Source organism: Fukomys damarensis, unplaced genomic scaffold (genome assembly GCF_012274545.1).
Source record: "Fukomys damarensis isolate Sample0158 unplaced genomic scaffold, DMR_v1.0_HiC HiC_scaffold_16, whole genome shotgun sequence".
NCBI lineage: Eukaryota > Metazoa > Chordata > Mammalia > Rodentia > Bathyergidae > Fukomys > Fukomys damarensis.
Genome location: NW_022900928.1, coordinates 112,003,270 through 112,024,032, shown reverse-complemented (window position 1 = coordinate 112,024,032; position 20,763 = coordinate 112,003,270). Strand labels below are relative to the sequence as shown.

At 32.1% G+C, this 20,763-nt stretch overlaps 1 protein-coding gene across 1 annotated transcript in view; it reads left to right on the top strand.

Moving 5' to 3' along the window:
• Erbb4 (erb-b2 receptor tyrosine kinase 4) overlaps positions 1 to 20,763 on the top strand; it is a 689,271-nt gene that overhangs the window by 190,313 nt on the left and 478,195 nt on the right. Inside the window, exon 2 of the mRNA XM_033764601.1 lies at positions 4,399 to 4,585. Coding sequence (XP_033620492.1) covers positions 4,399 to 4,585 — 187 coding nt within the window. The remainder of the gene's footprint in view (positions 1 to 4,398; positions 4,586 to 20,763) is intronic.

Here is a 20,763-nt window from a genome sequence, read left to right as displayed (position 1 = left end):
TTTTTTTTTTTTTTTTTTTTTTTTTTTTGGTGCCGGGGATTGAACTCTAGTCCTTGCGCTTGCAAGGCAGGCCACCAAACCACTGAAGTAAATCCCCGGCCCTCCTTTAGTGTTATTTCAAAATATTTGTTGACAGGTTTTAAGAACATATAAAAAGTGTGATTATAGATTGTAGAAATCAGAAAGAGAGCCCAAACTTAAGGCACCTTTAGATATTAGAACTGGATATGTATCTTCTATAATTTTTTAAAAAATGTCTTGGTTCCATGAGCCTCTCTAGACATGAAAGATTAGAGCAACAGCTCTTGGTTGAAGGATTTGTAAAAGTCTTTTATTTCCTATTTATGCACATTATTTCTCTGCATAAAACAGAGGGATGCAAGGGATAAGGTGATTAGGATCTTCACTATCATTATCATCAAATAATTCACTGTTAACATTATTGTCAGCTTTGTTCAAAACGGCTTGCACACATGTGCTCCCAGCATTAAAATATAGTAATGTTTAGAGTTCATAATAACAAAATCTATTTATTGAGCTAATGTTTAAATTACACATTCTATTGTTTAAGGAGGAGGGAATACGAGAGCATGATCATGAAGAGACTCAATTTGAACATCAAACTCTCACCTCTAACAACCAATCTCTCAATGTCCAAATCTCTACCAAAAAATAATTGTTGCTTTTAATCCGACTCTTTATGAAGCTAACAAGAGTGTTTCTAGGATTATTTAACACATGATCTGGGATGAAAAATACACTCATTTTGCAAACAACACAAACTCAAATACATGAATATGTGAATGCAAAGATATTCTTATTTATACTGTATATTTTTTTGTAGCTAGACATGCTTGGAGCTTCATCTTTGAAATTAGTTGATATTTCTTTGTGTTCAATATTGTTCTTGGATTCAACCTATTCCATGTACTAGAGCCTTTAATATTTGTAGGTTTATTTAGAGCTTCTGCTAATGTGTGGTCTAAAAGACATGCCAAGTAGTACATCTGTGTCAGTCAATAGCTAGAAAGAATTCTCCATCTCACAAATTCTGTATAATAACTTTGCTTCTTTCTCATTCACCATTTCTTTTCCTCTGTGCTTCATCTGTATTGTCTCTTCTAACACCATCTATATTAGCCCTTTCCTCCTGGTGTAAACCAATGGCTTTTTACAGCTTTTGATGGGAAAAGTCACTTCCTAAGTGGGGTTAGAAGAATGATGGATATTTTGACATATTCTAGGCAAAGACTGTTTAGATAGAATCCATCGCCAATATTTAGTTTAGAGCTATGATTGTGACCTAGAGAACTTAATAACTAAAAATATAAACATCAAATGATAAACTATTGTTACAAGATTACTTGTATAATGAATGAACACATTTTACTTTTTAGATGGTATGATGCCAGAATATGTTTTTATCTATCTTCCAAGCACTCACAAAAGTAATGATAGAGCCAATGGAACACAGATTGAAGAAAGAATTACAGTGCTGTAGGGCTTAACTCTCACGGACAAGTGAAATATAAAATATACTGTGGTGTCCAAAAGTGCATGCCACTGCTGACTTTTCGCTACTTTTCTTTTGTGTTAAGCATTCATCTCTTTACTCTGAGGCATTCTGTCTCCACAAGAACACGGTTTCTCAGATTTCCTAACTCATGCCAATTGTAAGTCACTTTAGACGTCCTCTTTTCTCTGTTTTGACTTTGCAACTCTAGGATTATACTCTTCTGGGTGATTATTGTAGCATACATGACTCTAATAATTGTAAGGCCTGGGCCAGAGCATAGATGGAGTACTGAATATTTTATATTACTTGATCATTTTCTGTATTCAATATTGTTCGTGTTGAGTTCAATCCCTACTACCAAAGAAACAAAACAAAACAACAACAACAAAAAAAAACGGGCCAGGGATTTAGCTCAGCAGTTCGGTGGTCTGCCTTGCAAGCACAAGGACACAAGTTCAATCCCCAGTACCAAAACAAAACAAAACAAAGCAATATTGTTCTTGAATCAAACCTATTTCACAAACTAAAGCCCTTCTTCTAACATGAGGTCCCAAAGCCTTGCGAAAGGGCACAATAAAAACCTAGAAAGATTTCTCTCTATATATAAATAGTAATGTCTCTTCTTTGCTAATAAACCTTTTCTTTATAATAGAATTATTACAAATCAAGCAGAAATTGTTAAATAAAATGTTTTTTATCCTACTTTGACAAAACTTTATATCATCCTACTTTGACAAAACTTTACAGTAATCAGGATGGTCAGCTACAATATTAGTTTTGGAGCTCCTTAGGAACATGGTGTGGATGGAATAGGAAGAAATGGCCCTCAGCAGGTAGCATCTGCTCCACCCAATTCTGTCCTGAATTGTGAGAGGTCTGCATGCAAGGGAGTAGAAACACTGGCCACTTATCCAGCATCTGTGTACATACTCTTCAAAATCACATGACTGGTCCACCAATGCTTCATAAATGTGTAAAAATTGATTGGGTGGTCCACTGTTGAAGGGACAGAAGGAGTAAGATGATTTCACAGGCCTCGACTAAGCTGTGATTATTCAGGAATCACAGTGCTTGGGGTAGGAAACTGAGAGTGCAGACTCCAATGAATATTTTACTTGAACTCACAAACAGCCTAGTGGTGGAGGGCATAGCCAGAAAAGGACCAAAGTGCTCAAGAAATACATTGAATCCTCATAGTTTGATTTTTTTGATGTTTTGACTTTTTTAAAGTATATTCTTGCAGTATATAATGATTATTTTCATGATAAGGGTTAGTACATTTACATAGCACATTTTTCCTTTCCCTCCACCCCTTTTATTTTTCCAGCATTAGATTCATTTATAAGAGTTTATAAAGTTTTATATATATATATATATATTTTTTTTTTAAAGCAGACTAATAAGCATAAAATGAGTAAGACAATTGCACTAGTTCAAGGCACACTTTTAGATCAATTGTGCAGATTGCTGTTAGCTTGAACCTAGACTACACCATAAAAGATCAAGAGTATGTACAGGTAAAGCTATTGTGATAATCTAGATGAGGAATAATAGTGGGTCAGGTGGTAGCAACAGATGACAGAAATGGTGGAATTCCTGATCGTTTTGTGAGGAGAATAAGTAGCATGGATTGCATTTGCTGTGTGAAGGCGAATGAGTATTTTGGCCTGAAAATCAAAAAGGATGGATTAATCTCAACTGGGCTACTTAAGGTTTCTGGAGGGATGGGGCAAGAAAGATAGTTCCATTTTTGATAGGTGTATCTGAAGAGCATATTAGACATCCAAAAGTGGATATTGAATAGTTGGATTTATGAGTCTGTTGTTTAACAGAGAGAATAGAGATACATTTTAGAGATCATCAAATTTGAAACAGGCTAAAATTACTAAAGGAATAAGATAGAGGAAAAAGGTGAAGACTGGTGTTTTTTAGATGCTTTAGCACCTTTATATTATTTTTGGTTTTTCATTAAGTTAACATATACTGACATAACTGTTGTGATTGTCTTGATCATTTTTCTAGGAAATGATAACTTTAGATGAAACGCAAAGCCTTTTAATGACTGTTTTGTTTAAAATATTTCACATCTTTCAAGTAATTGATATTACAGACATCTAAAATTTAAATAGTAGATAGTAAAGAGAAAAAATGTGGTTATAATGAATTTAGAGGCAATGATCAGTTTTTTTATTTTTATTTATTTATTTTGTTTTGTTTTGTTTTGGTACTGGGAGGTTGAACTCGGGTCTTTGCGCTTGCAAGGCAGGCCACCAAACCGCTGAGCTAAATCCCCGGCCCAATGATCAATTTTTTAATGCATATTGTTTATAAATGTGTTTCCCATAGATATAGAGGGCTAATGTTCTTTGATAAATGCGGCAGAAACATAACCATTAAACAGAAGCATAACCATTAAAATCTGTCCCAAAGTCTACAAACTAATGCAGCACTGTTTTACTTGTGATAAGCTTACCTATTTGCTTTTCATGTAAAAATTGATAGCTATGTGTCCTTGTGTAATTGTACTCTTATCAGTGAATGAGACCTCTATTCCTTTAACTGTATTCCAGTCTCAGGTATGAGAAATGTCTCACACAAGAAAATCCATCATTTTGTTTTCAACACACCCTTGGCTTTTTAAAATGATTAAAACAAAAAAAAATGATTAAAACTTACACTTCAAAAGAGACCACTTTGTGGTCATGTATAATATGAAGATAAATATGGTGTGGAATAAGAATGTGATGTATAAATTAGTATATTAAATTTAAAACTGAAAATTAGAGTTAAATAATTCATTTAATTTGAATAACTACATGCACATACTGACAAATTGATGTAATTTTTTTTTTTAACACAGAGAATTGTTTGTATCTTTTCAGTCTATCCGAGAAGTCACAGGCTATGTATTAGTGGCTCTTAACCAATTCCGTTACCTGCCTTTGGAGAATTTACGGATTATTCGTGGGACAAAACTGTATGAAGATAGATATGCATTGGCAATATTTCTAAACTACAGAAAAGATGGAAACTTTGGACTTCAAGAACTTGGATTGAAGAACTTGACAGGTAAGGAGTGTTTAAAAAATAGCAAATGTACTTTTACTATGAAGAAAATATGCAGACACTTTATTTGTGGTTACTGTGGAATGTGTATAAAGAGGAACACTACAAAACATTTAGATGTCTACTATTTATTTTATGAGAAATGCTGCCTATGCTTTTATTCACAAATTCTGTAAGTGCAGTTTGGAAGATACCAAAATACCATATCTCAGCTGAACAGAAGTACACTCTAAGGTACTGTTCAGTGACTGAAAACTAAGATATAAAGCAGGTTTAAGAATACTCTTTGGTGGTCTCAGAAGAACAGTGGACCATATCATCAAATCTCTGCAATAACAAGAGCTTAGTAATACTTAAAACTTTATATCTAGTTCAGTTAATCTTCACCTCTTTGCACTTATATTTAGAAAACATATCTAATTTATCTAATTTATTTTATTCAGTAGCTGACTAAATGTTATGTTATTCCTTGAAGTGGTTCAATATCAACAGTTATTTTTTTATCTTAAGCTTGAAGATACACAATACTAGAAACCTAGAATTATTATGGAATTAATGTCATATCAATTCATATAGTTCATAAAGGATCTGATAGAAGATATTTTGGCATAAATTTTATCAGGTACTCCATGGGAACAAGGAATATTATATAACCAAAATTAAAATGATCTATGTATATTTACATCCAAATATGTAGTGACTTTATATTATCTTGAGTCCATTCCATGATGATAATGTTTCCTGATGATGAAAATTAGACATGTTAGAAGTATTGCCTTATTAAAATATTAAATATGAGAACAGGTTAACAAAACTCAACTTATTGAAATTGTTTGTTATATATTAATAATGACTAGAATATATAGTCTAAAATTGAAATTAGCTTCATAGTCTGACATATGAGATAAAATTGGGATATATTGGGTGAAGAAAGGAATACTGATTAAGTTATTTATTTAGAACATGATTGCTACAAAATTGGTGTAATAATGGTAAATGCAAATTGTCAGAATTTATAGATTCCTTCATAAACATGTTATTTTCTTTCTTTCAAAGATAGTCTTACTATTGCAGATTTTTAAAAACTAAATTGCTATCTACAATAAATAATGATAGAAGAAAGAATTCTGGAAATGAAATGGGTAGAAAAAAATTGAATGATTGAAATTAGGAATCTAAAAATAATATAATCCAGTAAAGTGTAAGAAACATCATGTTTTTTTCATGTTTTTCTCTGATTAAAGAAAAAATGAGCCCTTATTCTCTGAAAATTTTGTAATATGTGAATCCTGTTTTTATTCTATAAAATGTGCTATCTTAAGTTTTCCATATATTAAAATAGCCTTTAAAGAGTTGCCATATGTAATTCCATATCTAAATATGTACTACTAAAATATTAACAAAAGCTATTTAATCAAAATTATTCTAGCTTTGTGAAATAGAATGAAAATATTCAAAGGTGAAGGGGAACTAGGTAGGGGGGTAGGGAGAAGGAAAGAAAAGAAAGAAAAAGTGAGAAAAGAAAAAAAATGGAAACAAAATCTTTGCAAATAGGGAGGGGTGGAAGGGTTGAAGGGAGGGCAGGGGAATGGGGAAAAAATAAGAAACAAGATATATCATATACATGTACAAATTCCCAATGATGAATGTGACTGTGATGTATACCTAAAATGCACCAATAAACCTAATGAATTAAAAAATATGCTAGCTTTAAACATACCTTAACTATTGAATGAATTCATACCAGGTATTATAATTATAACTGTTGTTCAATTATTGTCTTACCAAAATACAACACTACTATATCAAAAATGTTATCCTATTCTTTGTCAGGAACCCTGATAATATTTTCTGGTGCCCTTGTACAGGTGGATAATTATGGATTATGAGTTTGTTGCTTAGAAAAATCTATATTTATTTGATTTATTATTAATTTCTGTTTCGAACATGAATTAATAAACTATGCTATAAAATACATGGTGGAAAACTAGAATAATTTAGAAAGCTTTCAGAAACTGTATTTATTAGGTATTTGACAATTATATGCCAAAATTATACTGTAAGAGGGATTCTAGTCTCATGGAATTTGTTTTAGGTAATATGATACTTCATTTCTGACAATTTTAAGTTACATAGCAAACATGAATATATTTGTATGCAAGAATACATGACAGAGAAGGACAAAAAACACCTGTTTATATGAAAGGAGATTTCAGGAAACACTTGTCTAACATAATATCATAAAAATTTAAATATTCTAGATGGCCTGGTAAAAGTCACAAATATCCATTGAAATTAGCTTCAGATGAGAATAGTTTTGTGTTTTGGAAGAATGTTTATCCTAAGTTTCTTATGTGTTACATAAACAAGCTCATAATTTTAAAAGAATTTGTTCTGAGTGTGGGGCCACATAGCTGGTCCTAATTGTATGCTAAATAGAAAACCCGCTTATTAGTAAAATATCTCAATGCAGCAACCTAGCACACTATATAATTTTTCAATCAGCTCTTAAAGGACTGGCAACATCAACAAAGTAACACAAGTTGTTGGGCCTCATCTGAGACCTGTGGAGTTGGAAACTTGAGGGATAGACCACAGCAAATTGTGTTTAATTATCCCCAAGTTATTTTGCTTATTAAGTCTGAGAAACATCCTATTGTCATTAATAAACAGTATGTTACCAAGAAATGATAACACACTGTCTAGCTAACCTCCACAATCTTAGTTGACACAAATAATTTTCATTCATTTATCATCTTGTAGAGAGAGGAAAAGGATAGGGCAGTAATAAGTTTTCAAATGATAAGAAATATACTGTAGGTTGCAGTCAGAATAGAATTAAACAGTGGGAGTCTGGATGAAAATGTGTGCATAAAATGTTTAAACATGGGGAAAATACTGAAATACACATTCTGTATCACCATTCTACCCAATACCAACTTTGGATATGATAAATCAATATAAGGACAGTAATAATCCATAGAGAATTTTCTTCTTAAAAAATTTGTATTTTTACATTCTCAAGTTCACTCTCTGGTAGTGGTGTTGGGGGTGAGAAGCATATGTAGTGTTCAAATGAGTAATTTTCAAATTAAAATTTCAGTGTTTTATGAAAATGATTGTTTGTAGTTCTCCTGAAACTTTGTTTTGTTTTGTTTTGTTGTGTTGATATTAGAACAGAATGCCTTTAGAACAGCACATTTCCTTCCTGCAAGCTCTATCTTCTTGTAAAACAGATATGCAGTTAACATGAGGACTGCCATATTCAGTAGTTAATGGTTGCATGCTCTGTAGACTTGCCGCTTGAAGAGTTTTATTAGTTTGGTGTTCATCAAAAGTTGTCCCATGGCCTTCTTACTAGTTCAGTGGGCAGCATGTCAATCTTATCCAAGAACTAAAGACATTAATTTATTTTGGTTACGTCCAAAGGCAAGAAAAATACTTGGACATCTTCTCTGGCTAAACAGTAAACCTTTTTACCACCTCCGCTCACATTTCCCTGGTCCATGATGAGTGGAGTGAGAAAGGATAGTGAAGAGGTGGTAGACTAAAAATAGGCTACCGATCTAACCAGGAATGGGGAACTTGTCTTGACAGCTTCTAGCGATTCTGTTGCCATGGTGGCATTCTTTCCTGGCCAGAGGAGAGATGTAGTTTTATTAGTTTTCCATTTAGGAATATAATCATCTGTTCATCAAGAGGTTGTTGGGCATGTTTCTGCTGCATCAAAAGAGTGCATAGGTGGCTGGAGAGGAATACATCGGATCTTTGTTAAGGACTGTTGCAGGTGATCACTCCTGGTGATGAAGTCTGGCTGATTTTTTTCTTAGCTTTTCAAAATCTGAGCCAACGTTGAATATTAAATTTGCAACTTAGCACCCGTTTCTCACCATTATCTTCGTAATTTTTAAAATTAACTTTGGTTTGACCAAATCTTAAAGAAATTTCACTCTTTAGGAAATAACAGCACTCATTTCTCTCTCTTCTAAAATTTATAAAATCACCTTACTTGCTATAATGATGAGTAATGTTAAAGAATTTCATCTATATATTATATTTCAGATATAAAGAAATGTAAAATGAAGGAATGTAAGATATAACTGGTATCTACTGTATTTATTCATAACCCATTTATAATGGGTAGGTGCAATAACCTAGGTACTAATTTGATACATGTTAGATATATTTATTATACAAAATTTCACCTTGAATATTTTAAATTTTACTTTGCAAATTATGAGAATATCTATTTAGAATATCTATTACAACTTAGGATAATACAATATAATTTGTGTCTTTAGAACATTAGCTAAATTTATTTTCAAACTAATACATTAGTATCTTTTTGCTTTTACTTGATGGATATTTTAGTTATAATTGGCTAACTGTACTGGTTCTTCTGAAATCATTATTTAGATGACAAAAAATTAAACAAAAATGAAATAATAATGTTATCTTGGGGATTCCTCAGTAATAACTCAAAGTATATATTAAATTTCCAAGATTCTGGTATAAAGTAAAAATATAATGTTTAAGAAATGCAGCATCTAAATGATGTAAAATTTAAAAGCTAGGGCATCTAAACATGAAACTTGCATGCCTGCTTTTAAATATCCAGCTGTGGCCAGGCATGGTGGCACATGCCTGTAATCCCAGCACTCGGGAGGCTGAGGCAGGAGGATCGCTGTGAGTTCTAGACCAGCGTGGGCTACATAGTGAGTTCCAGGTCAGTCTCGACTACATAGTGAGACCCTGTCTCAAAAAGTAAAAACAAACAAACAAAAAAACAAAAACATATAAATATCCAGCTGTGATCAGTTAAAAGAGTATATCAAAAAGATGCAGTACCTTTTATCATTTAAGCTCCTATACCCTCCTTGACATTATTCAGTAATGATCATATATGGACTCCCTAATAAAAGTCAGGTCTAGTGGTGTGCAGTTGTAATCCCAGCACTTGAGAGGCGAGAGCAGGAGGATTGAAAGTTTGAAGCCAGCCTGAACTACATAGCAAGACCCTTTCTCTAAAAAAACTCAAAAGAAACAAATCCAAACAAAACAAAAACACTAATATCAAAATAGACCTAGCACCTTGACTCAGTGAATGTCAAATGTATGTGACATCATTTGTAAATGAATGTATGTGAAATCAGAAAGTCTCTTTTAAGATGATATACCACATACGGTCTTTATCTTGAAAATTGTGGAAAAAAAATCTGTCAGTGTGGTGTTGTTACAGGCATGAAAATATTAAAGCAGGTATCTGTCAACTGCAGCACCTTTCACACAGATGATATTTGGAAAACCTTAGTTTTCTTGCTCTGATTCTGTTTGGATTTTAGCTTTCCTTTGCCAAAACACTGACAGAACTATCTTGGCCTGCTTCTGCATATGCAATGGATTCCTGTTGCTTCATTGGAACTTTGGATGTAACTTGTTTACACAAAAATATGCTCCAAGTTTCACTGTCTCTTCTGCTGCTACCTTGAAGCTATTTTATGTGTAAGATATTTTTTCTGGCAGTGAGAAGCCTGAGGCTTGTCTTTGTGTACTCTCAGTAAGAGTGCTGTCTTTGCTCCCTTACAGAGGTTCTCTCCTGTCAAGCTTCTGTTGTCCTGTCCTTTCCTTTCAAATCTCCATCATCGTGTTTCTCTCTTTATTGGCCCTGACATTTGCCTTGACGTAGGCAAGAGACATATTCATTCTGATTTCTTTTTTTGACACTGGAGTTGCTAAACATTCTTCACATGCCCTGTGAAAGGTCTCCCTAATGTTTGAGCGGATTCAACCAGGCTGGTTCAGGGGTTGTTGTTGAACAAGTCTGATAAAGGTACCACTTACATTTACATTAGAACTACTCAGCATATTGTATTTGACAGAAAGAAAAAAAAGAAATTCCAATAATCCTCCAAGCATTTGGGTTGCACTTGGGAAAATGATTAGATCAAAACTAAGCTATAGAGAACATCACAGGAATCAGTCACTGCAATGTATAGCACATTCTTAGGAAGGAGTCAATTTTTAGACTGGGCACACAATTTCTAGAAATAATACCTTAAACAATGTTTTATAAAAGTATATTGTTTGTCCTATCACACAGTATATATTTGAATAAGGAAAATTATAATGATGTGTTTATATTTGTAGATTGAACAGAAACCTATACTTGAAAAGAGAAAATCTTATTATCATGGGATCGAAGAGTTATAATAGCCATTGCCCTAAATTTTTCTGAGACTTATTTTCCAGCTTTAGAAAACTGCTAAATGAATTAATGGAATGAAGGGAAGGGGAAAATAATTAATTTTCCTGTTGTACGAAGAATTAGAGAAAAGATTGTCTATGAATAAATAAATCTTGGATTGGAGCTTGATAGGATGGGCTTTTCCAGAGAATAGAATTATCGATTCTCCTCAGGCTAACATTTTCTCAGTTGTGACAGGTAAGATAATCTAGTCAGGCCACAAAAGCCAACTCCCTTGACCTATGTCTCATTCAGAGATCCTGAAGAGGCCCCATTCTCTGAAATATCTTCCATTTACTCCGCCACAGTATCCTTTAGAAAAACTGATGCAAGCCTAGTATTGTGGGTATCTCTTATGACAATTTCCCACTTGGGATCTTAATTTCTGTGATTATTCTTTCTTGTTACTAAGATATAGTAAATGTAAACGTTCCCTTGCCTAAGAAAGAAAACTTTTTAGGTGAAGAAAAAACCTTATTGAGCTTATTTATGAAGAAATATTCTTGTAAGCTTACTGTGTTTAGAAAATGGAGGAGAAACTGATTCTCAGAGTTCCAAATGCAGTACGAGAAAGTTGTCACTGTGGCTCCATAATTTCTCTCTGAAGAAGTCAGTAATGCATGAGAATACTTGTGTCCCTATCCTTACCCTAGGACCGTAGGTTTTTCTAACTCGAAGACAGTGAATTTCAAATAACTGACAGATTCTATACATCTATTTCCAGTCATTGAGGGAAGAATAACAGAGCTGAGGCCACAATCTCCGCAATATTGTATTTTCTGATTTGTTGGCAGAAGACTGGAAACTGCAAGAATAATATTTAGCAATTACGTGAATCTGTATTGTAGAGAGAATGAAGAGTGATTTAAAATTTTTCACAGGCTCATTTGCAACTACAAAACAACAACAACAACACCCTCCTGAAAGTCCCTAAATAGAAAAAGCCCTAAATACCTGTTCCACTTCAGTTAGAGGAAACATCCTCGTGTATGGCAGGCCCTTATTCCTCGGTTTCTCAGAGTTCCAAAATGAGATTATTTCTTGTTCTCTTTTCCTTTACCAAAAGAATGATAAAAATAATCTACCATATTATTATGGAATCTTACTTTTTACACAAACTTTCAATTTCCTTGTCTTTCTTTCACACACAGCCCTGTAGTGTCGACCTGGTGTATATCTTTATTGAAATTTTACATCTAAGGAAACCTGGGCTAAGTCTTGTGGCTAGTAAGGAATATCTTGTGCTAACATCTAAATCTGCTTCATTTCTCTAAGCAAGACCTTATTGAGTTAAATATGAAATCGTTTGTAAATGTAAACAATCGAACCTTAAGCAAAAGTTTTCACGTTGTATTTTAGAAAGATATTTTTCATTTTGTGTGCAATAAAGAATGTATTACAGATGGCAATAATGAAATATAAGCAAACACATTAAATGACCATATTGCAAATGCTACATTTTATTTAAAAGTAACAGGTCTACGAACTCATTTCTCTGCCATTGCTTTTTTAAAATCAAGGTTAATAAACAGACATCACTCACAAGCATTTATTAGTTGACTCAATATTACTGGTAAAGGTTCAAGATGCTTTTGGAAAGTAATGTCAGTTTAAATATTTATTAACATTGTTTTGTTGTACTTGTATATTTAAGACATTGTGCTGAGATATGAGCTATTCTAAATTATTTCTGCATACTTGTTTCTCTTGGTAAATATTATATCCCTGACTAATATTTACCTTTCAATTTTAATATAAAAACATTGGTGAAGTATCTTCTCCAATTATTATTAGTAGTATTTTTATAATCAAGAATGTCTATGAGGTTAGTAGCTTCTATTTTGTCATTTTGCTTTTGACAACAGCACTAATAGAACTTTCTGTGTCAATGGAAACATTCACTTTGTTTTTCGCAATGTAGTAGCAAAGAGCCAAATGTAGCTAGTGAGATAAAACTTCTAGAGAAACGAACATTTTTATTCTATGGTATTTAATTTACTTTAAATATAAATAGCCTTATATTGCTAATGGCAATATTATAAAATAGGTTAGTACTAAAAGGATAGCATGTTTTACCAAATCATATGTTGTAGGAGGATATGTAGGCAGAACAACATGGAGAATCAGAGCATATTTCTAGATTTAACCTCTCTTGACCAGTTCCTATTTTAGGGCAGGTAGTCAGCTTTCTAAGCCTCAATTGTCTTATCTTCACATGAGAATAATGAGAATTCTCAACTGTATCATGGTTACAAAAGTTGAATTAAGAATCACAGATATTGTTTTAGGTATAGTTCCTGAATAAATGTTTATTATTTGAGGAGAATGGTTTTGATTTAAAAATACACAGGAGAAACAATAAATTTTTATAATCACTGAAAGCATGTTAAGCTTATATCATCAAATTATAAAGTATAATGTACATCATTTATAATTTAGGATCTAGCCATATTTTGTATGCAAGACTTTGCATGGCACACATTTCTTCTAAATGTGCTTAAAGCTACTACTGTTAGGACTAGAGTGTTTTCTTGGTAAGAAATATGATTCTTTCAAGGTGAAATTTTTGCTTTTTTCATCAGTTTCCACAGTATAAACTGTCTAGTCAGAAAGAGTTCCCAAAGTCTATTTCTTAAATGGCCTTATTGAAAGAAACAAGGAGACTATAATTTTTATTTCAACAGATAAATTATTTTTGAAAAATATAGTCACCATTAGTGTAAGAAATATATTTTTGAGCCACACTGAAAATATAAAAAATTAAAGCCCAATATGAATATAAAGTTTGCAAGATTAATCAATATTTTAAAGCTAATAATATGAAAAACATGTTTGAAATTGCTAAATATAATAATCTTTAAAGAAAATAGATACATGCTGGTGGGGCTGTGGGAAAAAAGGAATCATGCTCCACTGTTGGTGTGAGTGTGGACTGGCTCAGCCACTGTGGGAATCAGTGTGGAGATTCCTCAGAGAACTAGGATTTAAAGTCCCATTTGACCGAGCTGTTCCCCTACTGGATATCTTCCCCAAAGAATTTAAAAAATCACACCACAGCAATATATGTGCACTCATATTTATGGAGGCACAGTTTATAATAGCTAAAACTTGGACACAGCCCAACTACCCATCAACTGGATAAATAAAATGTATTTTTAATAAAATGGAATACTATACAGTCACAAATGATGAGAAATTAGAGACATTTATAGCTAAATGGATACACATTGAGGTGATACTCTTAAGTGAAATAAATAGGACAGACATGTAAATACCAAATAGTTTCTCTGGTATGAGAAACTGAAAGTGTAAATAAAAAAATCAAAAGACATAATAGATAGTGTGAAATAGGAAGAAAAGTTCCAAAGGGGAAGGGGAAGTGGGAGGGATAGAGGAAAGGAAAAAAAGATAATGGAATTATTATGAGATAAGGAAACATGGAAATAAAGTCTTTCTAAATAAGGAAGGCAGGGGAATGGGCAAAAAATATGTAATGTTACAAATTTTCAATGAGGAGTGTCATTATATTGTATACCTAAGATGTACCAATAAAATTAATCATAATAAAAAAGGAAACGTACACTCAACAAACATCTTATTACATTTTTTAGAATTATAATAGTTACTATAGTAATAATGAAACAGATGCAATAAGATGACCAATATTTCTGATGAATGGAAATTTTAGTTTATCTCTATATTTGAGGAAATAGATAAATGATAATTTGTATGACCCAACACTTTTTGCTATCATAACTGTTGCCAACCAAGAAATTTTAAAGATTTTTTTCCCCCTGAGATTTAGCTGATTTATTGGTTCCATAATAAAAGAGATGAAAATACAGTTAAAATGTACAAATATATCACTTATTTTAGGAATTTAAACTTTGCTCTTTTAGTCATACATATGGGCTGCGTATTGTAACAGGATATTAATAGGCATGAAAAAAGCATCTTTCTTTTTTGCCAGGCTCTCTGAACATTCAGAATATCACTTTGTTACTCTGGCATTTCCCTGTTGCTCTGCACTTAATAGCTTATGACCCATCTGTACAATATATTTTACATCTTTTAACTAGAATTTCATTGCAAGGCAATTCACATTGTTTTGGTTAGTATATCATAATACCCACAGAAATTTTGAAGACTATTTTCAGGGAAAAAATACAGAAAAATAGCAATTCATAATAATTGCTCCTTTGTACGACCATTTAATGCCCTCACATTTATTTGCTATATGTGGTCAACTAAAGGTTTAAAATTTGATTTTGTGATGGTAATGTTGAAAAAGACATGTGAGCAAAGATCAATTTTGGTTTTCAATCTGTGTGAAATACTGGAATTCAAAATTTAATTAAATTTTAAAATGATAATGTCAGCATATTTTGGCAATTATTGACAAAATAAAGAATATGATTTTAATGGTGCCTCGTTTTATTTGCCACTATTAGCATAATGTACCTAGAAGTAAAGTATCTATATGACATAATAGAGTCCATATTTATGTATTGTTAGCTGTGTATATATAACTTTCATTAAGAAGGCGTTTGTAACTAGAATAATAGAGTACCATAAGAAAATAAATAAAATGCTCTAATGAGATAGCAACATTTTAGTCTTTCCTTTATTAGCTCTAGAATACCAAGGAATAGATATTTAGGGTATTTGTTGCCTGAGAAGTATGTTCTATAGATCTTAGTTCTTTAATTTCCATTTTTAAAATTTTTGTGGATAGTGGAAAGGAAAACCAATATGAGAAAAATAGCAGATGTGAAATAATCTCTGGTCTATGAGATTAGTCTAATTATTAATTATTCAGAAATCATATTTTATAACATCAGAAGGGACTATTAGAAAAGGTGATTCTATAATCAGTTTAATTCATACATTACTGATAGAAATAGCTGATTTACTTTTCCCATTTTTTAAGCAAGAATCATCATGCTAACTACCTTTATCTCTTATTTCACAACTAAGGTGATCAGGCTAAGTTGATCTACTCTCTATATTTGAAATAAATCTTTTATGATTTCTTCTGTGGCTAGAAAAGTGATGAGTGGGATTTGCCTCCTTATTATTCAAATATGCATTTGTTTTATATATCTGTACAGAAGAATTTTTTTGAAATGTCTCTTCTAATTTTAAGTATGATTAGATTCAAAACTATTTTGAAAGAAGAGTTGTATTTTGGGGTTTACCTTTAATAAGAACATAGAGCAGACATCATTTTTTTTTTTTTTTTTTGGTACCAGGGATTGAATTTGGGTTTTGTGCTTGAGAGGCAGGTGTTGGAATCACTGATCTAAATCCCTAGCCCCAGAATTCAATATTTTTAAAAACCAAATAAATATTTTAGGTTTAGTCACTGTAATTCTAAAGAGACTTTTGGAAGTCCTAAAGATAAACATATTTCATATTAATGTACTTTGGTCTTACATTTAAATATAATACGAACTATGACATTAAAACAATAAAATTATTTTAATCTCTTCTCCTAAGAAACAAAACAAAACGAAAAATCAAAGTTGGAGGGAACCACGGAAGGAGAAATTATGAAGCAATTTAGAGATTGTCTAGTCATTCTCATATTGAAGCTGAGTCCCAGAGAGGATAATTTACATGATGCTAGTCACTTTCTACCTTCATTTTAGTATGCTTTTCAACTGTTATTCTAAAAATATGATTTGATTCAAATACTAGACCGAGGGAAGTAACAGTTAAAAGGCATTTTTAAATATATGCCAGTTTATATGTGAATACATGTGCATTCTCATTCATTGATTGGAAGAAAATTATTAAAAATGTACATGTGAAACTTTATGAATTCATGTATGACCCAGTTATAATCTCCTGCCATGAGATTTCTATAAAATACTATCAAATGTGATAGAAGCTTTTTAGTCCTATTCAAATACGACAGTTTATTATGTTTCACACAGCAAATAGGGATGAAAATGAAGTAAATAGCATACCTATAGATACTGTACATCCTTTATACAGCATAGATAGATAATGAAATTGAGACAGGATGTATCTTGTCATTAATATCATTGTTCGCATAGCAAATGTGTGGCTGAAATTCACATCTATGCATTATGTTGTCATCTCATGTACTTAGAAATTGCATGTCATAATGATAAATCTTTGTAATTAAAATTATATCATACTTCAAACTGCTGGCCCATGGTGATCAGGGAAAAGGGGGGAAGCAAGAATTAGTATCTGGATTCAAGTGCCTCTTAAAAATTAAGAAAACCTAATTAGCACGTGTGTAAAATAAACACAGTAGAGGTCACATATAGGTTATTAATTCCTTTGTGATTTTATTCAAGAACATCAGTGGGTAATTTAAGTAGCTACCCCATTGTTTTATATATTTTATTATATTACTTTTGGCATTGATTTCTTCTGTTACATTGAAGATATTAATCATGAAATTAAAAAAATACTGAAAAATAATTTAAAAGAATATTTGCTGAGCTATTTTAATCTCAAATGTAAGGCCAAACTTAATTTTAAATCAAGCAGAGATTTCATGTAGCTTTTTAATCCACTTACCTTTAGTTATTTCCTTCAGAATCATACAATTTTAGATAAAATGAACAGCAATATATAATTCTCACACTAATAGAAGCTTCTAAATTGTAGTGTGTTTCTGTCACATGTATTGATAAACGTAGAACAATGACCCCAACATGGCTTTCTTCCTAAAGATATTTCTAATTACAATTGTAAATGATTATTTAAACTAATAAGTTTATAAGCTAGAAAAAGTTATTTGGGAAAATGCATAAAATTAGTGAGATGTAGAAGACAAACAGTAAAAAAAAAAAAAACTATACCTGCTTATATTTGTAAATGACAATGGATTATTGCCGTTTATTGTCTAATCAGCAATTTTCCCATGAAACACTGTGATACAGTCTCAGAGAATTAAGTAGCTATTGTATTAAAATGTTATCTTAAGATTTCTGTATAAAAACAGAAATGATTTGGGGATGACACATTTGTACAATAGATCTCAAAGGTAAGGGGATTAGAAGATTCTTAACCTATAAATATCAATTCTTTCTATGTATGTTGCTTTATGATGGCACTTCAAATTCAACCTGCGTGTTCTAGATGTGAAAGTGTGTCTCAGGATAAATATTTCTGGCAGATTCTGTCCTAGTCCTAACATCATAAAATAATGGAAATAACCTGAGCCTTGAAAGCTGATGATTAGTTTGATATTTGGACTTTACCAAACAAGAGATAGTAGAAAATCACTTAAGAGCTGTGCCTCAGTTTCTCATCTGAAAATAAGAAATAAATATTAAAATCCTTGCAAAGTGCCTACTGCAGAGCTTAAAACAAATTATATATTAATCCCCTTTCTATTTGTTCCTGCATTATAGTTCTTAACAGAATAAGAGCACAAGAATAAAAATTTCTTGGTTAATCCTTGCCACATCTATGTTTCTTCTTCACTGGTTCTTTAGAGTAGATATAATTAATTTTACACATCTAACCTCACTAGCAATCAAAAGATGAATATTCTTATTCCACTTAGATAAATCACTTAATACCTCTGACACTGTTTTGAATTCTGAAATGAGGAAGAGTTTTCTTTGTTTTCCCCTCTTTCACTTTATTATTTAATAATGCCTACCAGCTACCTATTTTCCTGGAAAAGTTCTAAGACAAAATGTGACTCACATTTTCTTGGTACTTAAGTTCCTTTAGAACTTAGTGCTCATTTGTTCTTTAGTGAGTATGACATCGCCTCTTCCAATTCAGCAGAGAATGACACTGTAATTTTGCCTTTTTGCACACTTGAGAACTGAAGTTTATGCATTTTATTAAAATACAACTCCATATCCTTATCCAGAGGCCCCTACTAGGTTTTAATTTTCCCATTGTATGTATTTCCTAGCATAAGGTTAGGTATCCTATACTAATGTTATCCAAATGATTTACATGCAGCAAAGTGTCATTAAATTAGACACACTGTCCTTTTGATAAAATGCTTTATTTTTGTAGTAAGGACGGTGAAAAAAGTAAACTTTGGATGGTGTTTAGGAAGAAAAAAATAGCATGAGTTGAGCTACAAAATCATTTTAGTTGGTTTTAAATATTGAGTCTAAGCCAAGGCTTCCTAGTGGTGCCAAGAAATCCTATTCACTGTTGTTCATTTCTTAATTTCTTAGTTCCTCTCACAGTATTCAAAAGTCCCTGCTGTGTAGAGCTACCCATTCAGCTAAGAATGTGTTCCCCCAGAGATTACTTTTATTTTGTATTTGAAGTTCATTAATCATTGCCTCCTTTTAAATCCCCATTATACAAGAAAGAATGGGATTTAAATGCCTAGATATTCCACACTTGATTCTAAATAAGCCAAAAGAAATTACAAAGTATATTTTCACTCCTCCCCACTTGCTGAACTTGCAGACTCTTGATGACTTATTGTAAATAGTTAAAATTCAATAGGTATTTTCTGGGGCTTTTAAAAATAATTAGAACACACACATATTATTTGCTTGACAACTTGAATTTCTCAGAGGGCAGGCTAGGAGCTGAGAGGTTTTTGGTAGCTCAAATGCTGTAACACGGCTGGGTCTCTCCATCACTGTGGGAGAAAGAAGTAAACCATGCGCCATCAGAAGAGAGGAGATGTGAGATACCTGCAGAGTCGGCTTGGTTTTCAAGCTACACAGAACCTGAGGGTTGTATTCTAAAATTAGAATCCTGACTCCAAAGAAAACGGCTTAGGAAAGGTATCTTATTTCATGTTTGTATTTATTCTTTTATTCCATAAGTAAGGTAATTGATAGCTTAGACTCTTAATTGCTTAGAATCACTGTTGAAGTTCTTAAGTGGTTTTTGTTATTTTAAATCTAAGACCAAATGTGTTCTAATATTAAGAAAATAATGACCATGACTGTCTTATTTGCATGAAGGCAATATTTAACTATTGTTTCTGTAGCCAATTGATTGATTTCCTTGAATTGTGTAATTTAGAGAAAAGTTATAGTAGCAAAACCCCATTATTAATGTTAGGAAATAGAGCATTTTTCTTAAAAGTAATTGTAATAATGGATCTATATAGGACCACATGTCATAGCTTGTTTTAATGTTTTACAAAGAAAAAATAAAAGTAGACATCTATCTCGAACTAAGTAAAAGATCAAACAGACACCCTTTAAAATTGTCTTATTACTAGATAATGGAAAAAGAGGATTATGCTTTATATAAAAATACAGGTACAAAGGCATATACATATTCAGGTACAAACGTGTGTGGTTTGTAACGCATATACTTAACCATGCACATTGTGCGTTATTTACACATACCTAAGCAACAGAATAATCAACTTTTTATAATTCTATTTTCTACCTATATTCAGAAAGAATGCTTGACATGCATATTTGCTTTCAAATACTATTAATTTTATAGAAAATGTTATAGGACTCAGTAGACAGAATAGCAAATGAGTGATTCATATGTGTTTGTATCCTCAACATGGCTCGGAAACCTTTTGTGTGTCATGGGAAATGTGCCCACAGGCAGAAACGAATGTACAAAGGCATCACATGGGGAGAACATGCTGGAGGGGTTTTATTTGATGTTTTCAAACTGCTCTAGGGTCTGCCTTGTAAGAAATTCTTTTGGTTTTCTTTAATTTATGTATTTATTTTTTATGTTTTAAAACACATGACTTTCTTTTGAAAAACCCTGCTAAGAGAAAATAAATGAGTAAATTACAAATAAACTATGCAATCATACTCCTCTTTTACCCCCCCCCACAGATAAATATTCACCTTCTGTATATTTATTCACAGAGATACCTGCCACAGTCAACAGTCAGATTTTGAAATCACATACCCAGAATTTGAGGTCACAAACTCTACTGAGGTCAGAATAAAGAAAGATGACATGGATGTGAATATCTTCCCAT